This window comes from Ascidia mentula, chromosome 2 (assembly GCF_947561715.1).
Source record: "Ascidia mentula chromosome 2, kaAscMent1.1, whole genome shotgun sequence".
In the NCBI taxonomy this organism is placed as follows: domain Eukaryota; kingdom Metazoa; phylum Chordata; class Ascidiacea; order Phlebobranchia; family Ascidiidae; genus Ascidia; species Ascidia mentula.
Window position 1 is genome coordinate 11,831,387 of NC_138567.1, and position 24,723 is coordinate 11,856,109.

At 38.7% G+C, this 24,723-nt stretch overlaps 4 protein-coding genes across 7 annotated transcripts; 3 read left to right on the forward strand and 1 right to left on the reverse strand.

Annotated features, from left to right (window-relative positions):
• Positions 1-1,285: 1,285 nt before the first annotated feature.
• LOC145890120 (uncharacterized) lies at positions 1,286-6,400 on the forward strand. The gene is made up of 12 exons (XM_082981158.1): positions 1,286-1,303; positions 1,466-1,619; positions 2,599-2,761; positions 3,066-3,247; positions 3,444-3,575; positions 3,684-3,728; positions 3,806-3,924; positions 4,071-4,300; positions 4,533-4,778; positions 5,028-5,140; positions 5,624-5,770; positions 6,217-6,400. The coding sequence occupies exons 2-12, from the start codon at positions 1,471-1,473 to the stop codon at positions 6,398-6,400; spliced, it is 1,710 nt and encodes a 569-aa protein (XP_082837284.1). The 5' UTR covers positions 1,286-1,303; positions 1,466-1,470.
• Positions 6,401-7,761: 1,361 nt separating this feature from the next.
• Positions 7,762-13,694, forward strand: LOC145888726 (somatostatin receptor type 2-like). 2 transcript variants are annotated; one of them, XM_082979550.1, is made up of 13 exons: positions 7,762-7,839; positions 8,232-8,360; positions 8,523-8,679; positions 9,454-9,616; positions 9,920-10,101; positions 10,220-10,351; positions 10,460-10,504; positions 10,582-10,810; positions 11,038-11,283; positions 11,456-11,568; positions 11,867-12,063; positions 12,643-12,795; positions 13,244-13,383. In XM_082979550.1, the coding sequence occupies exons 2-12, from the start codon at positions 8,282-8,284 to the stop codon at positions 12,777-12,779; spliced, it is 1,680 nt and encodes a 559-aa protein (XP_082835676.1). In that variant the 5' UTR covers positions 7,762-7,839; positions 8,232-8,281; the 3' UTR covers positions 12,780-12,795; positions 13,244-13,383. The 2 variants fall into 2 exon arrangements, with proteins under 2 accessions (XP_082835676.1, XP_082835675.1); XM_082979549.1 differs by lacking the exon at positions 11,867-12,063 and having other exon boundaries at positions 13,244-13,694.
• A 2,230-nt stretch (positions 13,695-15,924) lies between these two features.
• LOC145888527 (TBC1 domain family member 5-like) lies at positions 15,925-21,740 on the forward strand. Of its 2 annotated transcripts, none has more exons than XM_082979290.1 (14): positions 15,925-16,199; positions 16,288-16,452; positions 16,514-16,581; positions 18,226-18,417; positions 18,485-18,535; positions 18,618-18,750; positions 18,818-18,951; positions 19,123-19,265; positions 19,641-19,747; positions 19,804-19,949; positions 20,051-20,112; positions 20,263-20,378; positions 20,690-20,920; positions 21,134-21,740. In XM_082979290.1, the coding sequence occupies exons 1-14, from the start codon at positions 15,975-15,977 to the stop codon at positions 21,299-21,301; spliced, it is 1,941 nt and encodes a 646-aa protein (XP_082835416.1). In that variant the 5' UTR covers positions 15,925-15,974; the 3' UTR covers positions 21,302-21,740. The 2 variants fall into 2 exon arrangements, with proteins under 2 accessions (XP_082835416.1, XP_082835417.1); XM_082979291.1 differs by having other exon boundaries at positions 20,266-20,378.
• Positions 21,741-21,794: 54 nt separating this feature from the next.
• LOC145888528 (uncharacterized) lies at positions 21,795-24,439 on the reverse strand. Of its 2 annotated transcripts, none has more exons than XM_082979293.1 (8): positions 24,375-24,439; positions 23,847-24,101; positions 23,555-23,712; positions 23,015-23,184; positions 22,628-22,782; positions 22,394-22,564; positions 22,212-22,323; positions 21,795-22,141 (listed from the first exon to the last, which is right to left on the reverse strand). In XM_082979293.1, the coding sequence occupies exons 2-8, from the start codon at positions 24,095-24,097 to the stop codon at positions 21,977-21,979; spliced, it is 1,182 nt and encodes a 393-aa protein (XP_082835419.1). In that variant the 5' UTR covers positions 24,098-24,101; positions 24,375-24,439; the 3' UTR covers positions 21,795-21,976. The 2 variants fall into 2 exon arrangements, with proteins under 2 accessions (XP_082835419.1, XP_082835418.1); XM_082979292.1 differs by having other exon boundaries at positions 23,847-24,303.
• Positions 24,440-24,723: the final 284 nt, after the last annotated feature.

Consider the following 24,723-nt stretch of genomic DNA (forward strand, 5'->3'; position numbering starts at 1 on the left):
AAAAGTGATGGAAAGCCCCTCGTCTGGCCGTAGCTGCCGACGGAAGACGGTGATTTTCCATACCTGTTGTTTAGGTTCACACTTCTGGTTGCGTTTTGGTGTCGGTCACGTAGCAAGGCAAATGCGACCGGCGTGCAAGGTGTACTTCCACTTTTATTCTGAGCTGCGAATACACAAGCAATGGTGGCAATCCGTTCCAGATAAAATGTTTTTTATGCGCGTTTCATTTTCTCGACCACAATTTAAATCGTTTGAAAACTGCGAAAAAACTTACACAACAACGGAATATTTGAATGTCAAGTAAAACGATGATTCAATAAAAACAGCGCTTTGCCGCGATCTTCACAAAGCGTAAATCACAAAGTCTGGTATATTTTAATAGCAAAAAGAATGCATTGTGAGCAATTGAATTTCGGAAAATTTTAAAGAAAGTCATCGCATCCTGTTATTTAGCAGGGACGAAGAATTTTTACTTAAATCGAAACAAACATGAAGGGTACCATGGCAACCATTCTGCGATATCTGACATAACTGACAGTCTTCCCGACGTGTTGTTTAGTTTGGTACCCCATGGTGGGCGGCGATTGTTTTAGTCACCACCTGGAAGTCTTCTTGGCTACTTTTAGCTGGCAAGATCGTTGAAATTCACACCAAGGACAATGAGGAAAAACCAAAATTGAAGAGTCACCATGTGACAGGGACAGAAGCCGGACGCGTGGATGTGCATTTAAATGTTGGGCTGTCTATACTTTTCGGAGTTTATTTCGCCCTGTAATGCAAGGTACGGGCAAGACAGCAGAGAGGGTTTTTATCTTTTACAAGTTTCTTGCAGCGCAAATTCATTTTTCGCGCACTTCGTTGAAAACGATTGCTTTGAATAAATTTGTTCGCACAAAGTAAGCCGATGTAATGCCAATAAACAGCCCACTGTGACGAATGTGACTGAAAACAGGCGTTAAATAACGTGAGAATAGTGCGTTGTTGTCCGCAAATGCCACAGCAGCGGCTTTGATGGCTTTTCCGTATTCCAACACAACCTCCCGCGGCGATTGACGGACGCTTTTGCATTTCACCCTTGCGCCATTGTGCATGAGCTTGAACGCCGTTCGGTCGACTCTATACGCCGATATGCATTTTTTCTGATTTACTTATATATTTGTTTTCATCATTTTAGCGTTGTGAAGTTTTGGGTTATTTTTAACGTAACTTGAAGAAGATTGCGACATGGCGTACGATCCGGCCCTGGACGGTTTTCTTGTTGATCAAGACCAGCTTGACAGCGAAGTCAACTTCATTGTAGCAGGTGAGCGAACACCAGACGAAAGAGTGTTTGTGTAATTTGTTACAGTAATTTATGTCTCCCATAAGAATTGATTTAATACTTAGTGCAACCCCTACGATGCAGAAAATCTTGAGTAAAGACAAAATCGCAGTTTTTTGGAGTGTGTATTTTTTATATTAACAGCATCCATGGGCACGACTGCCGAGTCTTCAATGACTGAAATAAACTGGCCCAAGGTGATCTTTTCCATTCTAATCTGCATCATCGGTTTGGTGGGAAACACGGTGGTAATTTTCGTCATCGTTGTTTTGCGGGACAAGAAATCCGTCACGCACTGGTGAATGTACATGTTGATGGACGCTCGTGTGTGACAAGTTCCGGTTAATCAAGCGACACATTACTTAACAACATGTACTAAATTTCAGCATGTACTAAAAACCCGACATATTACACCACAAAATTTTTGATTAAGTCAGTAAAATCAAAGAGTTATTTTGTATGACGCAAAATCCTTCAGAAACTTTGTGGACCACAAGCACCGCGCGGTCAAACCATTGCTTAAAACCTGCGGGTTTGGTCGGCTTAACCGTAACAGCTTTTCGGAAAAACTAAGCACACAAACAATAAGGGAAAATGATTTCGGGGAGATGCGTTATTTCTTAGGTGTTATCGCGAAACACCAAACAATTTGAGAAAGTCGAGCCAATAATATGAATTGTGTGAGCTGCCGATCGAACGACCAAGCAAAAACTTGTTACATGAACATTGTTTTAAGAATCTGTGATATGCGATGACGTTGGCAATTCACACACTATCAGTCCAAAAATATTAGTAGCCCCTCGTTTATTTAGTTCATTTACACCACACCCACCCCTCCCCCCCCCCCACTTCCGCAAACGTCTACGAGTACACGTGCAATGCGTGGGCTTGCAATATTTTAAAGAATTTTTTTCCTACTTCGTCACATGAGAATGTAACAATTCCTAGATGACAATAAACACACGAAAACGATAGATTTTCAAACTAAATTAAGTTAAAAAAAATACTTTTCAATACATGGAGGTCCGAAAACCATTCAAAGCCTTTTTCCGTGAGTAGCATTTGGTAAAAGTTCTAAAGAGAGAATGCCGCTTTCACTACATATTATAAGCTTACGCAACTCCAACGGTTGGTTCTGGCTTTAACTTCGACATAAATTGCATTACCAAATCAGACCGGACGATCGAAAATCTGCAAAAACGACACTTGGACGATATATCCTTAAACAAACGTTATATAGTTAGGATTAAAACCTAAAACCTAACCATCTTTCCCAGGTATATACTCCAACTAGCAATCGCCGACTCACTGTTTCTTCTCACACTGCCCTTCAAAACAAGCGAAGACATGAATAAGAGATGGATCTATGATGAGTGGATGTGCAAGGCCAAGGAAACGGTTCTCTTTCTCAACTACTACGCGTCCATTATGTTTCTAATGGTGGGTTTTAATTGTTTGATGTTGGTGTTTAAATAGCAACGAAAAAGTAATCATTAAACAGTAATAAAACAATACAAAAAATATGCCATATTATCTACCATATGAAAATCTCTTCCCTTAATTAAGAAAGGATTTCCTTTTGGGTTTGGAAGCACTGGGGTTATAGATTCAATGAAACACACGCGTCCGAGCTAGCTGTGTGAACATTGTTGCTGCAATGTTACTGTTCTGCAGCCGCATATTAACACCAACCACTCAGGATGCTGTATTGACGGTGGCTTTCACACTTCCTTACTTGTCACAGATAATGAGCATTGACCGATACATCGCTGTGTGCCACACGTTCTCCGACACGTTGCAAGCATTTCGCAAACCAATTTCAGCAGTCATCATAACTGCTGTCACTTGGGTCGTTTGTCTTTGCATGTGCATACCGGTCATGTTGTATAGCGCCACAGTGGGAACACACCCGTACTGCAGCTGCAGGTAAATGACACTCCGTAAGATTTTGTTGAATATCATGTGAGATAATCTGGAAAATAGCCAGAAAATACAGACGACTGTTATTCTAATAACATATTTGGCAATGTTGACACTTTTACTCTATTTTGGTCGCTCCCAATGGCAGTCGTTACAACAAGCTACATTAACGTCTATTTGAAGAACCCTTTTGCTTTCACAGCTATGTTTTTCCTTCGGAAGATGACGCACCCAAAAACGCCACAGAAACCTGCATAATGCAAGGATTGGAACACGACTTGGCAAACTGTACTAAACTACTGGAGCCAACAGATGGCGGAACTAAGTACTGCAAGTGAGTGGCGGGAGGACATCATTCACATATCTATAAACAAAGACATTTGTTCATTACTTTACATAATTTTCATGCAAACGAATTAAATGTGTAACTTTTATCCCACAGGGTAGCGCCGGATTTTGTAAAAGAACTGATTAAGAGTTACATTGGGTAAGTACAATTAAACGTTGCATTGTCTGTTTGTTTGTAATGTGTGCTATGACAACCGCATGTACACTTTATTACAGAAACTTCGACGAATTTCTCAAAAACTTGAGTAACTATATCCCACCAACCACCGGAAACGGAACAGCGAAAGTCAACGTAACAGCGAACGTCAACGGGACAGCGAACGTCAACGGAACAGGTAAACAGTTGCAAACAACCTTTTTAGGTTTATTTTAAGCACTTCTTCTTAGGTTTTGTTACATGTGATTAAGACTTTTAGTGCGGTGATCTAAATCAGTGAAGTTACGATATATTCCATAATACCTAACTTCGCAAATGGTTTAGGGTTTCCCATTGTGGAAGCAAGTGGCGAAATTCCGAATATCACGAACGTAGTCGATACAACTGCAACCATTACTTATGCCCCTGTGACTGATTTACTGACTACGGCGGCCCAATATATGAAGCCACGTGTCGAAGGAATTTCCTCGAAATGTACATACGTACATGCACCAGTTGGATGGAAATGGTTCATGGGCTTTAACTTCGTGGTGATGTACGTTCTTCCCGTCATCGTAAGTACACAATATAGTGTTGGAATGATTTTGGAAGAACCAGGTTAATACATTGGAGTATAAAGCCATTGAAAACTGTCTCGGACAGCAGCCAAGTAATTTTCAAAAAAAGACACGAATATGTTGCCTTCGAAATAAATAGACTCAAACCTGGCATTAATGATGTTTAGCCGTGTCAGAAGGCTAGCGTTGCCCAGCATCTAGCAAGTCTAAATGACGAATTTTCTTGTAGGTCATGGTTCTGTGTTACGGTTTAATCATCAACCGTCTCTCAAGTTCAAAGTTCCGCACTAGTAGCACCGCGAGTGCGACACAAACAAACGGCAAAAAGCGAAAGAACAGCACCAGATCGGACAAAGATCGCCGACGGGTGACCATCATGTGCACCGCACTGGTGACCACCTTCGTACTTCTCTGGTTACCCTTCCACGTCAACCATCTGGCGAAAATGGTTGGAATCAACGTGACCATACAGATGGCAAGTTATTTAAGCGTATAACAATTATTAGATTTTACCTTTGCACAAATGTCTTTGTCAAGCACAAACTAAAGTTTTGAACATTTTCAACGTTTATGTCAAATCAAATCATGTTTATTGTGGCCCCCAGTAAAGGTTTATACCTAGAAGTGATTTGAAAAGTCACGTTTAATTTGCCAAAAATATCCCACATGCGATCATTGCAATGAGGCATTGTAATTCCTAAACTAAACGAGCAGTTGGTTCCAGGTTTACATCTGCGAGAATCTTCCAGTTGCCGGGTCGCTGTTGGCTTATCTCAACTCCGCTCTCAACCCATATCTGTACAGCTTCCTCGGTGGTTTTCTTAGAAGGCATGAATTGTTTTTTGCTTGATGTGGCATGCCAAACGTGTTGGTTAGCATAAACGAAGACAGCATTAAATTCCGTTCGAGTTTTTCGTCCAACAAACACACGCACAAAGCTGCTATGTTAGAAAAGTCCTTTTTTGCAAAATAGCACGAACGGGCATTCAGCAAAGGCTCCAATTGAAGAAATGGCGTGCCATAACCAGTTTGTTTTTATTGCCAACAAACATTCAGAGAAACATAGTCACCAAACGTTGGTTGTTTTTCTGATTGTTCGCAAAATTACGGTTGCAAAATACGTCATGCTTGAAATTCGGAAGAGCGCCAGCAAGAATGGTTAGGCCAATGCCTTTGTTTCTGCCATAGATATTGTATAACCATACCGTGCATGGAATGATGTTTGGGCATGCGAATATTTTAAACTTCGCTTTCGTGTAGCTGGCTGGAGAAAAATTAACTTGTGGAAGATATTTATAACGTTATTTTAAATGTTTGCAGCCATGCAGCAGGCCCCAAAAGCGTTGAAAAGAAAACAAGTTCCATCTCCGGAGGTATAGGAGTCCGATACACCAAGAAGTCCCATAAACCGGGCAGAGATGGAAGCACAAGCAACAACACTGCTACAGTGATGACAAAAATCTACAGGTAAATTACTGCCGCAGTCTGTCGATAGGGATCAAACGAAACGCTCTGAGAACCGAGTTGGCGTTGGCGTTTCGATGTGTTTTGCTTTTGCCAACACGCCCGGGTGGCTGACTGCGATCCCACGGTAGACGGTGATATTCCATGAGGAGATTGCCTTAAACATGGGCGCCTGATTTGATAACCTTATGGTTTTATCGGTGCCCATGGCATTTTTTTCTTCAGTGTATCGTTCACTGCGCAGTTATTTTTTTTGTGCAAAATACTGGTTTAAAAAATGTTATTTGAAAAAAAAGTTGAACTTGAACTTACTTAAATTTGTCCAGACACAAATATTAACAAAACATGGCGATGTCAGCCCAGTGTTGATTTTACATACTACATACACAGATTGCGATATTAGTAATTGTTGCTTTACACAGCACTGAAAAACAAAACTCTTTGTTTAGGGGCAAATCAGAGAAGGGTGGATCAATATCAGAAACCAAGCCGTCCCTCGACTCCACTCACGCCCTATCCGGAAACAGCGAAGTATTAAATCCAGTCAGCACTGTGCCCACAAACGGAATAGAAACGGCAGAAAGACTTCCTGCTTACGAGGAGGCCCAGAGTATGGAATTACTCCACCCTTAAATCGGCTGAAAAAATGTACACAACTTATTTTTAATATATTTTCTCTTTTTGACTATTGCATTGTAAATTTCGCTTTACTGTGGTTTTGTGTAACGCGCAACATTACTGTTTTCCAAGTTAAAGCCTTTTGCAAACATACATGTGTTGCTGTTAACAATTGCGTCTGTCCTGTACAGTGTGCCATTTGCTACATTGATATTTTGCAATCATTTAAATCAATGTTGCTCAATATGTTGCCCTTAACCGTAGAATGAATGTAAATAAAGTAATCAAAAATATTGTTTAACCGCAGATCCTTCAAGGTTGATATTATAGCATTGAACAAATGTAATTCAAATCAGCCTTATACCTTCTGCGAAATGTTGTCACAGTTGTAATGTCTACATCCAATGGCCTGCGAAATCTCCATTATGCAGGGTTTCCAACTATACCACTTCCTTAGATGCAAAATAATTTGTGCAAATAGCCTGAAAGAAATGCATTTTAGCAAAACTGTACATGAAATGGTTGGTAACCCTGCATTTTCCATTTGCTATAAACATCATCACTGTGAAAACTTGGGCAACATCTTGATTTGCTGCACTCGTCCAGACTGGTGCTGTGAAAGCTCGCTTACGAATTAATTTAATACCTTGCTTGATCGGGAAAGGCAGCATCTTCAAAAGTGATGGAAAGCCCCTCGTCTGGCCGTAGCTGCCGACGGAAGACGGTGATTTTCCATACCTGTTGTTTAGGTTCACACTTCTGGTTGCGTTTTGGTGTCGGTCACGTAGCAAGGCAAATGCGACCGGCGTGCAAGGTGTACTTCCACTTTTATTCTGAGCTGCGAATACACAAGCAATGGTGGCAATCCGTTCCAGATAAAATGTTTTTTATGCGCGTTTCATTTTCTCGACCACAATTTAAATCGTTTGAAAACTGCGAAAAAACTTACACAACAAGGGAGTATTTAAATGTCAAGTAAAACGATGATTCAATAAAAACAGCGCTTTGCAGCGATCTTCACAAAGCGTAAATCACAGGGGCTGTTATATTTTAATAGCAAAAAGAATGCATTGTGAGCAATTGAATTTCGGGAAATTTTAAAGAAAGTCATCGCATCCTGTTATTTAGCAGGGACAAAGAATTTTTACTTGAATCGAAACAAACACGAAGGGTACCATGACAACCATTCTGCGGTATCTGAGATAACAGACAATCTTCCCGACGTATTGTCTAGTTTGGTACCCCATGGTGGGCGGCGATTGTTTTAGTCACCACCTGAAAGTCTTCTTGGCTACTTTTAGCTGGCAAGATCGTTGAAATTCACACCAAGGACAATGAGGAAAAACCAAAATTGAAGAGTCCTCAGTGACGGGGACAGAAGCCGGACGCGAGGATGTGCATTTAAATGTTGGCTGTCTATACTTTTCGGAGTTTATTTCGCCCTGTAATGCAAGGTACGGGCAAGACAGCAGAGAGGGTTTTTATCTTTTACAAGTTTCTTGCAGCGCAAATTCATTTTTCGCGCACTTCGTTGAAAACGATTGCTTTGAATAAATTTGTTCGCACAAAGTAAGCCGATGTAATGCCAATAAACAGCCCACTGTGACGAATGTGATTGAAAACAGGCGTTAAATAACGTGAGAATAGTGCGTTGTTGTCCGCAAATGCCACAGCAGCGGCTTTGATGGCTTTTCCGTATTCCAACACAACCTCCCGCGGCGATTGACGGACGCTTTTGCATTTCACCTTGCGCCATTGTGCATGAGCTTGAACGCCGTTCGGTCGACTCTATACGCCGATATGCATTTTTTCTGATTTACTTATATATTTGTTTTCATCATTTTAGCGTTGTGAAGTTTTGGGTTATTTTTAACGTAACTTGAAGAAGATTGCGACATGGCGTACGATTCGGCCCTGGACGGTTTTCTCGTTGATCAAGACCAGCTTGACAGCGAAGTCAACTTCATTGTAGCAGGTGAGCGAACACCAGACGAAAGAGTGTTTGTGTAGTTTGTTACAGTAATTTATGTCTCCCATAAGAATTGATTTAATACTTAGTGCAACCTCTACGATGCAGAAAATCTTGAGTAAAGACAAAATCGCAGTTTTTTGGAGTGTGTATTTTTTATATTAACAGCATCCATGGGCACCGCTGCCGAGTCTTCAATGACTGAAATAAACTGGCCCAAGGTGATCTTTTCCATTCTAATCTGCATCATCGGTTTGGTGGGAAACACGGTGGTAATTTTCGTCATCGTTGTTTTGCGGGAGTACAAGAAATCAGTCACGCATTGGTGAGTGTATATAGCCTCCTGCGTGTGCATGTTGATGGACGCTCGTGTGACAATTTCCGGTAATTCAAGCGACACATTACTTAACATGCTAACACGAAACAATGAAACTTTTGGTTCCAGCATATACTAAAAATTTGGCCTTGAAACAATATGAGGGATTTGTCGCGATTCTGAAAACCGACATATTACACCACAAAGTTTTAAATTAAGTCAGTAAAATCAAAGAGTTATTTTGTATGGCGCAAATCCGTAAGAAACTGTGTTGACCACAAGCACCACGCGGTCAAATCATTGCTCAAAACCTGCGGGTTTGGTCGGCTTAACCGTAAAGGGAAATGCTTTGTTTCTTAAATGTTATCGCGAAACACTAAACAATCCAAGCAAAGTCGAGCCAATAATATGAATTCTGTGAGCTGCCGATCGAACGAGCAAAAAATCCACTTGTGGTAACTGTACAATTACCGTCATCCGTTTGGCGCCAAACTAGGTAAATCTATACCGACGAAACAAGGTTAAAACACTATGGCCAAGCAGAAGCAAAACCAATAGTGCCGCAAGACCCCGTGTCACAATAAATCATTTGCCTGATGTTGCGTTCTACGAATCATAAAATTTACACCAGTGAAAACGTGACAACATAAAAAACTACAGAAATTTAGCTTTTGCTGAAAAACTTGTTACATGACGTTAGCAAAAACGACATTTGGACGATATATCCGTAAACAAACGTTATATAGTTAAGATTAAAACCTAAAACCTAACCATCTTTCCCAGGTACGTGCTCCAACTAGCAATCGCCGACTCACTGTTTCTTCTCACTCTGCCCTTCAAAACAAGCGAAGACATGAATAAGAGATGGATCTATGATGAGTGGATGTGCAAGGCCAAGGAAACGGTTCTCTTTCTCAACTACTACGCGTCCATTATGTTTCTAATGGTGGGTTTTAATAGTTTGATGTTAGTGTTTAAATAGTAACGAAAAAGTAATCATTAAACAGTAATGACACAATACAAAAAATATGCCATACTATCGACCAAACTCTATTTGGAAATCTCTTATGAAGGGATTTCCTTGGAAGCACTGGGGTTATAGATTCAATGAAACACACGCGTCCGAGCTAGCTGTGTGAACATTGTTGCTGCAATGTTACTGTTCTGCAGCCGCATATTAACACCAACCACTCAGGATGCTGTATTGACGGTGTAGCGGTGGCTTTCACACTTCCTGTATTTGTCACAGATAATGAGCATTGACCGATACATCGCTGTGTGCCACACGTTCTCCGACACGTTGCAAGCACTTCGCAAACCAATTTCAGCAGTCATCATAACTGCTGTCACTTGGGTCGTTTGTCTTTGCATGTGCATACCGGTCATGTTGTATAGCGCCACAGTGGGAACACACCCGTACTGCAGCTGCAGGTAAATGACACTCCGTAAGATTTTGTTGAATATCATGTGAGATAATCTGGAAAATAGCCACAAAATATAGACGACTGTTATTCTGATGACATATTTGGCAACCCTTTTGCTTTTACAGTTATGTTTTTCCTTCGGAAGATGACGCACCCAAAAACGCCATAGAAACCTGCATAATGCAAGGATTGGAAGACGACTTGGCAAACTGTACTAAACTACTGGAGCCAACAGATGGCGGAACTAAGTACTGCAAGTGAGTGGCGGGAGGACATCATTCACATATCTATAAACAAAGACATTTGTTCATTACTTTACATAATTTTCATGCAAACGAATTAAATGTGTAACTTTTATCCCACAGGGTGGCGCCGGATTTTGTAAATGAACTGATTGAGAGTTACATTGGGTAAGTACAATTAAACGTTGCATTGTCTGTTTGTTTGTAATGTGTGCTATGACAACCGCATGTACACTTTATTACAGAAACTTTGACGAATATCTCAACAACTTGAGTAACTATATCCCTAATGTAGTCGATACAACTGCAACCATTACTTATGCCCCTGTGACTGATTTACTGACGGCGGCGGCCCAATATATGAAGCCACGTGTCGAAGGAATTCCCTCGAAATGTACATACGTACATGCACCAGTTGGATGGAAATGGTTCATGGGCTTTAACTTCGTGGTGATGTACGTTCTTCCCGTCATCGTAAGTACACAATATAGTGTTGGAATGATTTGAGAAGAACTAAGTTAATGCATGGGTGTAAAGCTATTGAAAAAAGACAGCAGCCAAGTAATTTTCAAAAAAAAGACACGAATATTTTGCCTTCGCAATAAATAGACTCAAACTTGGTATTAATGATGTTTAGCTGTGTCAGAAGGCTAGCTTTGTCCAGCATCTAGCAAGTCTTTCAATGACGAATTTTCGTGTAGGTCATGGTTCTGTGTTACGGTTTAATCATCAACCGTCTCTCATGTTCAAAGTTCCGCACTAGTAGCACCGCGAGTGCGACACAAACAAACGGCAAAAAGCGAAAGAACAGCACCAGATCGGACAAGGATCGTCGACGGGTGACCATCATGTGCGCCGCACTGGTGACCACTTTCGTGCTTCTCTGGTTGCCTTTCCACGTCAACCATCTGGCGAAAATGGTTGGAATCAACGTGACCATACAGATGGCAAGTCATTCAAGCGTATAACAATTATTAAATTTTGACACTTTGGCGCCCATGTAAAGGTTATACCTAGAAGTGATTTAAAAAGTCATGTTTCATTTGCCAAAAACACCCCACATGCGATCATTGTACTGCGGCATTGTAATTCCTAAACTAAACGAGCAGTTGGTTCCAGGTTTACATCTGCGAGAATCTTCCAGTTGCCGGGGCGCTGTTGGCTTATCTCAACTCCGCTCTCAACCCATATCTGTACAGTTTCCTCGGCAGCAACTTCAAGCGGCGATGGGAGTAAGTATCGCAACCCCAGAAACAACGATTTGTTTTCATGTTACTGTTATGTGGTCGGGCACGAGCTAACGGCGGTGCAAGAGTGGGGATCTGATGTGAATGATTGCATCCGGAGCACGAGCGAATCAAAATGTGTAGCGAAAAACTCTTGTGTGCGTGCTGCTGTCAGTGTTCATTTGAATTAATTCGTCAAACAAATTTGTTTTTGCTTTATTTTTTGCTAAGCTCGTTCACCAGAAAGTATGCCCCAGTTATTTTTGTAAAATTGGCTAAACCAAAACACGTAAATTTGCTTCAGATTGCTGCGAAAAACGCGTGGTATCCAACAGTTTATGTCCTTGGCTAGAAGACATTCTGACCATAGCGGCATAACAAAATCGAAGAGCGCTAGGCATCGTAACACTACCCAGGCGCCTCACTACTGGGCCACGGGCAGTATTAAGGCCCCGAACAGCGTGGTCGACAAGAACTTAATGACCATTCCTGCCACTACAGGTCCTAGCCGCATAGACGAAACCGACAAGTTTCGTTCTCATAACTTTTACGTTTACAATGTAGCAAGTTGTTTTTCTTACAAGGCATGAATTGTTTTTTGCTTGATGTGGCATGCCAAACGTGTTGGTTAGCATGAACGAAGACAGCATTAAATTCCGTTCGAGTTTTTCGTCCAACAAACACACGCACAAAGCTGCTACGTTAGAAAAATCTTTCTTGCAAAATAGCACGAACGGGCATTCAGCAAAGGCTGCAATTGAAGAAATGGCGTGCCATAACCAGTTTGTTTTTAATGCCAACAAACATTCAGAGAAACATAGTCACCCAACGTTGGTTGTTTTTTTGGGTCCTTTGCAAAATCACGCTAGCAAAATACGTCATGCTTGGCACTCGGAAGAACGCCAGCAAGAATACTTAGGCCAAGGCCTTTGTTTGTGCCACAGATACTATTTTTTTAACCATACCGTGCATGGAATGATGTTTAGGCATGCGGATATTTTAAACTTCGCTTTCTTATAGCTGGCTGGAGAATTGTTGACCAGTGGAAGATATTTAAAACGTTATTTTAAATGTTTGCAGCCATGCAGCAGGCTCCATTCACAGAAGCGTTAAAAGGAAAACAAGTTCCATCTCCGGAGGTATCGGAGTCCGATACACCAAGAAGTCCCACAAACCGGGCAGAGATGGAAGCACAAGCAACAACACTGCTACAGTGATGACAAAAATTTACAGGTAAATTACTGCCGCAGGTCTGTCGATATGGATCAAAAGAAACACTCTGAGAACCGAGTTGGCGTTGGCGTTTCGATGTGTTTTGCTCTTGCCCACACGCCCGGGTGGCTGACTGCGATCCCACGGCAGACGGTGATATTCCATGAGGAGATTGCCTTAAACATGGGCGCCTGATTTGATAACCTTATGGTTTTATCGGTGCCCATGGCATTTTTTTCTTCAGTGTATCCGTTCAACTGCGCAGATATTTTTTTGTGTGCTAAATACTGGTTTAAAAATTTTATTTGAAAAAAAAGTTGAACTTGAACTTACTTAAATTTGTCCAGACACAAATATTAACAAAACATGCGATGTCAGCCCAGTGTTGATTTTACATACTACATACACAGATTGCGAAATTAGTAATTGTTGCTTTACACAGCACTGAATAACAAAACTCTTTGTTTAGGGGCAAATCAGAAAAGGGTGGATCAATATCACAAACCAAGTCGTCACTCGATTCCACTCACGCCCTATCCGGAAACAGCGAAGTATTAAATCCAGTCAGCACTGTGCCAACAAACGAAATAGAAACGGCAGCAGGACTTCCTGCTTACAAGGAGGGCCAGAGTTTGGAATTACTCCACCCTTAAATCGGCCGGAAAAATGTAAACAACTTATTTTTAATATCTTTTCTCTTTTTGACTATTGCATTGTAAATTTCGCTTTACTGTGGTTTTGTGTAACGCGCTATACATTACTGTTTTCCAAGTTAAAGCCTTTTGCAAACATAGGCTACATATGTGTTTCTGTTAACAATTGCGTCTGTCCTGTACAGTGTGCCATTTGTCACATTGATTTTTTGCAATCATTTAAATCAATGTTGCTCTATGTTGCCCTTAACCGTAGAATGGATGTAAATAAACCAATCGAAAATATTGTTTAACTGCAGATCCTTCAAGGTTTATATTATAGCATTGAACAATTGTAATTTAAACAATGTTGTGGCCGAGAAAATGAAACGCGCATAAAAAATATTCTACTGAGACGGATTGCCACTATTGCTTGTGAATTCGCAGCTCAGAATAAATGTGGCAGTACACCTTGCTCGCCGCTACCGCAGGCCATTGGATGTAGACATTTCACTGTGACAATATGTAACAATATTTTGCATGGACAAAATTTTGCAGGTAAGTAATAAGGCTGATTTAAAAACCGCGGAAAAACTTACACAACAAGGGAGTATTTAAATGTCAAGTAAAACGATGATTCAATATGAACAGCGCTTTGCAGCGATCTTCACAAAGCGTAAATCACAAAGTCTGTTATATTTATAGCAAAAAGCATGCAATGAATTTCGCTATTTTTAGCTGGCAAGATTGTTGAAATTCACACAAAAGCAATTGGCTGTCATACTAGCAGTTCTTTTCTTGCCCTGATGCCGAAATATTGATCAAATGTTGAATAAAACACACGTTTTATTTTCGGAAAGAAACATGGATTTTACAACCACCGTTACTCAGACACTTTTGAAGATGAAAGGCCATCGCAAAATATTTATATTAACCCAATAGCCCATTTACATCCCCAACGCCCAACAATTACTCCATTAAAAATGTATTTACATTTGCCCCAGGCCTTTTCTGCAAAACAGCGAATGTCAAGTCACGCCAGTGGGCGTTTAGTATATGCTGCAAATGAGAAAGATTGAAATAACATAAAAGTCGTGGCATTCAATTATTTCAATCTTTGTGATACAAATTAACGTTTGTTCGAAATTTAGAGATTTTCGTGGATGGCGTGCATTTCTTTGTATAACGCGTAACCTAAATGTTTTCGTGCATGTACCTGTATCATCGTTTTTTCCGATGATCTTGTACAGTATGTTAATTGTCACTTTTCGTCGCAATCATTTAAAACCAATGTTGACCCATACTGCCCTCAAGCGAAGAATGATTGTAAATAAACAAATCGTAACTTTGTAGATGTAGCAGTAGGCTGGCCTGTATAAGCTAAGCGTGTTTCTGATAACAACAGCTACCATCTTGAATAACGCGCCGATTGTTTATTTGGTCTTGTTACAACCCGGCAAACTAATTAATGTTGACCCATACTGCCACCGGCCGCAAAATATAAGTAAACGAACAAATCGTCAAATGCAGTTTGTCCAGAGGCGCACAGAGCTTTAAGCTACAGAAACGAAGAATGTAGTGGATTGCATGTGCAGAAATGTTTACAAACGTCTGGGGTTAATTAAGATAAAGCAATAACATTCGTTAGTCACTAGTGCGTATTTGCACTGCGCAATTCAAACGCACAATGGAATTTATTTCTCCATAAAAGCATTTAATTAACAAAACTTTGCAAACACTCAACCTTTCGTAGGACTCACAAAAAACAAACGTTATTCACGTGCATATTCCAATTTACATTCGACTATAGCGTTGTACTAATCAGGCCTACGTTGGAAAAGTGGTTGATTATTATTATTTCGAATTTCTTGTGTGTGATTTAGCCTTTCAAATTTCTTTCAAATTTTATTGTAGAAATTTTCTTAAGTAGCAAATAAATGGATTGCAATGTGGCAGTTCATACTTACGTGAAAGGGCCGATAGGATAGGATTACTTCATGGGCTTCAACTTCCTCGTCATGTAGGATACGTTCTGCCAGACTACCGTATAAGTACACAGTTCGGTATTAAATGATGTTAGAGGCAATACGTTGTAGTTTAAAGCTAACATACGAAAAATGGCTGAAAAGACGAACAACCAATGAGCCGACAGAAACTAAACGATAGACATTTGTTCAAAATACTAGTCAATGCGATTTCATCAACCGGACTGGACTTATATAGCTGGGAAACATGCAAAAACTTGATTAGCTGGAAACGTGCTAAAACGTGATGATTGTAGACGTGTTGTAATTTGTTGTTGTCTACTACAAAACCATGGTGTTTGTTGTTGCCGGTTTGGATAAAAAAAATTATTGTTAATTTAAAAATAGATTTATTGATACGCATGAGCAAATATGTGTTGTGTTGTGTACCTGCACTGCAGTAGTAATGCAGGTACGGTCTGAACAGACAGAACAAGTTAATATCTAATTTATGTCTGGTAACTAGTTTTGTTTTTGTTCTACAAATAGCATGTTAAATTCGGAATCGTAGCTGTAATCTGTTGCCTGTTGCAAACGGGTTGTCATGGAATACTCAAGCACATCAAGTGCCAGCAATAGCGACGATGATGTACACGAGAATACAACAACCAAGCCTAACACTGACACTACTATGAGTTACCTTAAACAATGGAAGTTTTATTTTGATGATGAAGAATCATCGAGTAAAAACAACCTCTTACAAAGGCTCAGGAGTAAAGCTTTCAAGGAAAGCCTGAGAAGTTGTCATTTCAGAAGCATTTGTTGGAGAGTATGTTTATATTTTTTTATGTTCCCATTAGCTTGTATATGGGCTGGCAAAGCTAACGATTTTGTAATTGTCTGTTCATTATTTTCAGGTGTTCTTGGGGTGCCTGCCACAGGATTTGGACGATTGGCATGATGCTGCCTGTAGGTCTAGAGATACCTACACCAAAATCAAGTTAAAACACATTGAAAATGCAAAAGTAAATGATGACAGCTCTAATATCGAAGTTGAAAACCCACTGTCACAAAATGTTGAAGTAAGGCAGAAATTTAAATTTTCCAGAAAATATTTTTTGACGATAATTTGTTGCTTTGAAGAGCTCATGGTCTCAATTTTTTCGAAACAATGAATTGAAGACACTTATAGAGCGGGATGTTTCCAGAACGTAAGATGAATTTAAAACAATATGTAAGATTAGTCATGGCCACAATGCAATAAACATGTAAAATTATGTAAAAGATGCTGAAACATATGTTTTCTGTAAAATCAAATTTCTTTACCTAATTTTCGCTAAAAATTGCATATATTTGTAATTTGTTGGCCTGCACTTGAAACATTGCATTGTAATGAAAATGGTATAGTCAAATAGGATAATTAACAGACGTTTTTCAAAAACGTTGCATATTTCTGCATTAAATCTAGAGTTATTTCGTTTTGCTTTGTGCTGCTGTGATGCATTAGTGAGTTGCAACTATGTTGGCAGATATTTTAAGATTTTACTTTCCAACTATTACCCCATTACTTGGGGTAATTATTGGACACATGTGGGGTAGTTGCTGGACAGTGTACTAAACTTGCCAAATCTATGCTGTTTCCGGTGAATTTCAAACAAGTTTACAACCTATTGTTCAATGACATGTGGTAATAAAGTGTCGACACTGACATATTCCATATTTTGTGGGTTTACTTAATATTTTTTTTAATGTCTGTTAATTTCTTGACACTGCTAATTTGTTGATGTCTATGCACCTCATAAATTCCTGCTATTCCGTAGTTTTATTGGTTTTTGTATCTATTTTCTAGGCATTCTTATTGAGGTTATTGCATTTACATACAGGAACGGGCAAAATGGAATAACACACTATTCTAGAACAGTTAATTTGAATCCAAAACACTGCATCATGTTCTGTTTTTGCTGGTTGCATAATAATGTAATTAACTGTTTTCAAAAGAATGTATACTCTCTCAATTGTTACATGCCATTGAAGCCATGTTTCTGAAGAGAAAATAGGTGAAAAAATAATGTGATGAAATTTGAGACAAAGTTATAAAACTTGATTGTTTGATAAAAATTGGAATTTGACTTCGAATGGCTTAGGATTTAAATCATCCACATGTTTTATTATATACCACTCAAAACAGTTGGTACTTTGATATTAATACATGGTGTCAGTGTCCAATACTTACCCCAGAAGACAAAAATGTGCATGGGATAATTATTTTTCTAAGGTACTAGGTAGAGGTTTGGATTAACCTTCATTGAAAACTTAAGGGCTTGACCTGCCAGTGATTCTTAAGTGAAATTTTAAATCATTAAACACTGTAAAATTTTAATAAATTACTATATCCACTTAGTTTGAAAAAGTTCCGGAAATGAACCCCTTCTACAATTTTTTTTTGATCAATGTTTTACAGAAGAAACAACACATGGTATTTTTAACTATAAAAGGCTTACAGCTCACCACATGCACAAAATAAAGTTTTAGGGAGCCATAATTTTATTTCTATGGTGGCGTCCACTAATTACCCCATAACTTTAACTGTCCGATAATTACCCCAACTTACTTTTATATGCAATATGGAGCCAATAATATGAATTGTGTATAAGCTGCAGACAGCAAAGGCCGTTTGGTCAGCAAAGCCGTCTTATGGTCACACCAGCTGCACTGATGAGACCTTTTAGGTCGAAACAGTGGCCATCTGTCTGCAGCTTACTTTTATATGTTTGCTACTCCAACATTTGAAACAAAAAAGTTTAATTATGTAATAACAAAAACGTGCGTATCTCTAACTTACAACAAATATGTAGGTGCCCAGAAATAGACTTTTATCACACGGACAAGGTGCACAACATGATGGCTAACATATTGTTTTGTTATGCTCGTGAACATGAGAAGTTGTCATATCGACAAGGAATGCATGAGCTACTTGCCCCTTTAATATTTGTTCTGCATTGTGACTTACAAGGTGCTGCTCATGCCAAAGATATGGGTACACTTCCGTAAGTTTTGCCATTTGATGTTTTGTTATTCTACACATCAATTTAACTATAAACACCGTGTTTTTAGGAAAATTGTGACTGATATGCTCAGTGAAGATTATCTGGAGCACGATGCATAGTAAGTGACTGAAAAATGTGTGAAAAGTAATTTAAATAGTGTTGACCTATTTTTAAACAGTGTAAATAATTTGCTTTTGTAGTGTCATGTTCTCTAAGGTAATGGATGCCACAAACGGGTGGTATGCAGTTACTGAAATTCCACCCCAAACTGAGGAAATTGTTGATACAAAAGAGCAGTCACCTATTCCCACTGTTCCCTTTCAATCCAATGGGGTAAGGCTTTACTGGTATAATATATATCATTTGGTTTGCAAATAATACCTTGTTTACTCTGTTTCAGGACAACATACAAAGCCCCCCATTGGAAATTACGAATAAACTGAATCATATTCATGAAACCCTGGTGGCGAAGCATGATAGAGAACTGCACCACCACTTGACAAGACTACAAATCATTCCCCAAGTTTATGGCCTGTATGTTTGTTCTGATGCAGTGTAAATTAGAATCTGTGTACATTGTTACAGTGCATTGTCTTTTTCTGTGACCATGTACAACATTCCTACTAGTAGTCTATACCAAATTAAATTTACTGGAATTGGTGTTTGTTCCTGTGGTTCTTAACATAGAATATACCTTTTGTTTAGGAGATGGCTTCGTTTGCTATTCGGTCGTGAGTTTGTGTTGCAAGATCTACTTGTTTTGTGGGATGCTCTGTTTGCTGACAGCCCCACCCTTGATCTTGTTGACTACATTTTTGTTGCCATGATGATCAATATTCGTGAACCATGTGAGGGTCTAATTTTTCATTGATAATTTCAATTTCACTTTTGTAAAATAATCATTCTATTTAAACAATTTGAGTATTGGTAATTTTTAGGTGCTTTTGAAGAAAATACATCGCCACAGTGTTATATTTTTTTATATGTCATTCTTTTAATGTGCATAGTGCACATATCCATTGATATTCTTTGCCATTTTTCTGCTGCCTATGCATAATGTAAATTGTGAATGCTTTAAATTGTTGAATATATATTAATTTATTTAAATGTGAGATGTGTAGCATAGAATTTACTTTCTGTCTTGGGGTCTTTGGGTAGAAAATGGCGCATTAAGGTTCACATTACACTTTCAAGTGTAAAGTTAATTGAAAAAATTTTTTAAGTGTTGCTGGCTGATTACTGCAGTTGCATGCAACTGCTGATGAAATATCCACCAATAGAAGATATATATGACCTTGTCAATTTGGCCATATATTACAGAGACCCAAAGGTTTGTGATTGTGTTTTTTTCTGATTGCTTATTTACTTTACATGTTATTCACACAGACCCATCGACGCCCGACATACACAAAATTTCGTCAGCAATCGCAGTTAATGCAGAAGGTCAACCACAGCAAACCTGTGCAAAGAAAAAACCGCAACTCATTCTTTCAGTCTATTAAAATAGACAACCCTTTTTCTAACCTAGGAAGGTATGTGTTGGCCCTTTTTTATGCAGTTTGTGTGTTACAAATGTTCTATAACGCTGAACTGTAATATATTTGCATAAATTATTCATTTTCTAATTCACCAGGGACTTTAAAAAGGCCTTGCAGTCACCGCCGCCCAGACCAAAACAAATGCCAAAAGCATCTGGTAAGTTTTAAAAAATATTTAAATTTTTTAAAAAAGATATTTAAAAATTTTGCACAACAAATCATTGGCAAAAATTTAACGGCTTGACAAAAAATCTTTAGTAAAAATTTTATTTTCAATATCTTTTCAACCAGTGAAAATGTGTTTTAGAAGAAGTTAATGTGCAATTTACAAGAAATCGAGTCATTTCAAAGTCAATGAGTAGAGCTGAAACACACAGGCCAAAGTTCAATGTTATGCAACCACTTCAAAACAATCCTGACTTGGTATGTTAATAATTTTTAATAGATTTAATAGTTCCAATTAAACAGATTTCGCAAAAGCAGAAAGCAATATTTGAATTTTGACCCTGTATTGAAATATTGTTTGAATTTCCGCTTACTTGGTAGTCATAACTGTTTTCGAAAATTTCATCTTCTATGCTTCTTCAAACATTATGACATATTGTAATTACACATTTCACCACATACTCTGGCAACAGAAGTAATTCCAGATTTTGTTTTCCAATTTAAAGTTAAACTGTATTCATTGTGTTCACAAACTCAACTTTAAATAACCATCTATTTACACAACAAAGGAAAATGAGATACACACCTTGCGTCAGAGTATTGATGAGCTTCAGGAGAAATGCAGATTTTGTGCCGATAAATTGGATGCAAACATAAGGCTTCTTCAGCATGGAGTTGTTGGCAGAAGATCCCGAAGCAGTAGTGAAGTGGAAAGTGTAACAACTCCAACTATGCCAGATGTTGAGGAGTTGGCAGCATGTGACGAAGAAACTTGTGTTGCTGTTGCCAACTTAAAACAAGTAAGATCTCATTGACTACATATTTATCAATCTACAATTACATAGAAGGTTAAATGGTAGGTTAAAAAGGAATTATATATAATGTTAACTTCTTGATCAGTGGCTTTCTTATCTCAATTAATAACATTTTGGGTTAGACTCTTCGTTATCCAAAAACTTTGTATCGAGAATTCGAACTGTGTAAAATTTTATTGTGTTCCCTGTTTTGTGCAGATTCGTGACATTCTGAGAGGTAGTTTGAACATGGAAATGTCCCTTCCTGACTCGGCCGTTGAGTCCACCCTAGACTTGCTTCCTAAACCACCTGAAACTTTACCACATGCACAAAACTCTCCAAACAGTGAACAGTTAACCCCAACTTCTGGGGTTATCAACAGATAAAAAATCTTCACATGTTCTAAATTTTTAACGTCATGTCACATAAAGAACAAGTTGTTCTGTAGGTCATGAACCTGGCAACATCTTTGGTGTGAATTCCAGTTTTATGTGTTACCATCAGCATGGCATCTACTGATTTTCATTACCACACACTAAGACATGGTTTTTCGTAAAATGTACAGTATGTGTGTTTGAAAATAGGTGCTATCCCAATAATTTCCAATGCATTTCTCAAATCAGATGGATTTGCAGATAAATAGTGCCATATCTTTCTTGTGTTCAGCACTTGCATGTGAACATTTCGCCTATGTCTTGTTGAAAGTGGCCAAACTGGTAACCACCCATTTTCAACATTATTTCTATACTACAAGCAGTATTTTCCCCACCTCCCACATACTTATTAACATTCAATATGCTTGCAATACTTTGTGCAATAAACTTAACAGTGTACAAGTTTTTCACATTTTTATTTTCTTTCATAATCTCATGTGGCAGTACAGTGTTAAGAAACATTAGGTGGATAAAACAACTTATTGCACAAATCTTTAGTGAGTTTATAAAAAATCCTGTGAAAACAATTCTTGGCATGTATCGTAAACAGTAGAAAGCCTTTTCAACATTATCATCGTACACATGCCTTCAAAAAAACAACACAAATATATGGTCAAGTTTTCAATTCTACAGTTCATCTCTAGTGTCCGGTGGTTCCATGTCCATAAATTCCCCTTCAGTACCACTACCAATGTATGGGACCAAGCTCTCTGGTGGAGTGTCATAAATTTCTTTGACAGTCAAAACACCATTGTGGTCAGAGTCCATCATATCAAACAATTCACCAAAGTTCTACGATATACACAATGGTTGCTACAAATAAATGCAACTTTGAGTTACCAAGAAACAATGGTTTGCTCACCACATTTGCCTCGGGTTGACCTGGAATGTCAAGTGTCTGTGCGCTACGTTTGACAAATTCCTCTCGCAAAACTGAGTTTGCTCCCTTGTCAAATGTCTCAAATAACATTGGCCTTAAAGTTAACATTATTTATGCCGTGGATAAAATGCTATTTGCAATTAACCAAAGATAATTGAATATACCTAGCTTGCTCAACAGGATGAGCGATTTTGTAATTGAAAAGAGCATCGAACTGTGGCAATTCCTTTTCTTCTTTTACACATTCATCACGCTTGGGCAAATCATACATCCGACTCCACCAAATGTTAATAGCCAAGTTACGGGACAAAGATGAGTTCACATGATGATACCAGCTGCACAAAACAACATTCTTTGGTTGTAAGATGAATTTTTCACAGGATTTGGTTCATGCATACTTGAGGGGTATGTACAGACAGTCACCAGCTTCCATTTTTCCAAGATGCCATTCAACTTCACCCAGTGTTGGATATTTGTACATATCAACCTTCTCCACATCAACACTGCTGTATCCCCCATCCATGACATCAATTGGAACTAAATCAGCAAATTTCTGCGAAGAATTCAAACTACATGTACAGCAACATTTCTCGACCACCGGTCCACATAAATTTTTTTGCCCCCCCCCCAATATATATTCTTTTGTTAGTAAATTGATTTCTTCTCAAACGAGATGGATACTTTTGCCAAATAAAATATTACCTTTTATTAATTTACATTTCAGTGTTATATTCATTACATTTTAGTCTAATTTATATCCACTGTCAAAGTATATTAAAACCAACCTTGTCAACCATGTATAACTCCTTTGAACCATCATATAAGCAGTTGATATTTTCAAAATAGTCATTGTGAAGTACTGACTTCGTACCTCCTGATGAAAACCACATCACTGCCGTGCTGAGATAATCTGTGTATCCCCCGCACAGCAAGCATTTGGGAAGAAAAACCTCCTCTGTAATTAGAACATGTATATATATTAGTACAAAAGAGCTATAATAATCATTGAACAAAGCACATATATGATATGGGTGAACCCGAAGGTAGCACCATCAGATACCAAGCAGTTGTTTGGCCATAGTGCGCTCCACATTGGTATGTCTCCGTTGTTAGGTACCCAGTTGGATGCCCAACGGATCGACATTAACCAAAGGTACCACAAAGTGGGAATCTGTGTGCCTGCTAGTGTAAAAGCTAGCCTGGTGTCAGTTGAAAGCAGCACTGATGACAGGATGGAACAGAGTGTACACCTGTCTGCAGCTCTCAAATATATGCAGTAGGTATAGCAAATAAAACAAATGTAATATTGTAACAATCGCATTTACTGGTCATTGGGTTGGGTGGCAGGACATCTTGCACCAGGTAAATATCAGAATTGGCATAAACACTCAAAAACTTTCTGTAGCTCATGGACTGAACTCCTAAACTTCGATTTTCTTTTTTTCCTTCTTCCGCTTGAATCATCCACTTTCCATATGTCTTTCTGTAAGTGCAACCGCTTTAATAATACCAACTAATTATAAGACAATCACCCAAACTTGTTATAATTCACTTCATTGCAACAAACACACCACAATATAAAACTAGCAGGTGAATGAAATAATTATTTATTCTTACTTCAGATATTCATCATTTTTCCAGTTGTAGAAGCTTGGAAATTGTTTTGCGGCGCCCTTGAAAATCACAGGTTTGCTTGCTTTAACATAATTGTCGAAAAAATCAGTGGGATTAGGAAATGAACTCAATTCTTCAAGTGGTAGAGGTGCAGTATGTGAACCAATTGGAAGCATGTGGCCAGGTGGGTCATCACACAAAACCACATGGCACAAGCCCAGAATACTAATCAGGTGTACAAGGAACGAAGACATTTTTCTGCACACAAATAAACTTTGCGTAAGTACCACCTAATTTAAGACATAGTCACTTCTTTTATTTTACAGGCAATTTACAGTGAAACGTCTTGAAAGCAATCACAATTACTTAGTCTACTTATCTATGTATTTAAACAACAACCAAGAAACAAGTTTATACTCAACAAAACCGTTATCTTAAAATATTCTCCAGGAACACGAGACTGCGAAAAGAAAAAATAATAAATAACACAATATTAGCATGGTTGACTCAAATAACTATTGTTGCACGAACCAGCAAATTTAGAACAGTCCAGCTGTGCTTCCCCAAACGCTTGAACACGCACGTTTCAAATGGCCTTCATCCAATTCCACATCTGGTAGCAGAAAGGAAACACGTGCTTCCTCAAATTTCCCGCCAAGTAAGGAGATAATACAGGACGAGCTTTGCAGTACATGTCCGTTTATAATCTTGTTTAAGTTGCAAAATATTTTGTAGCACATGCTTGTTTAATGTATTATGGTTGTGGAAATAATTTTAACCATAGTCTGTATGAGACGAAACAAACGCTCACTAATTCTGTCAGACTAGCCTGCCAATCACACTACCATCTTCTTGCGTACTTCAATTGGAGAAAACAAGT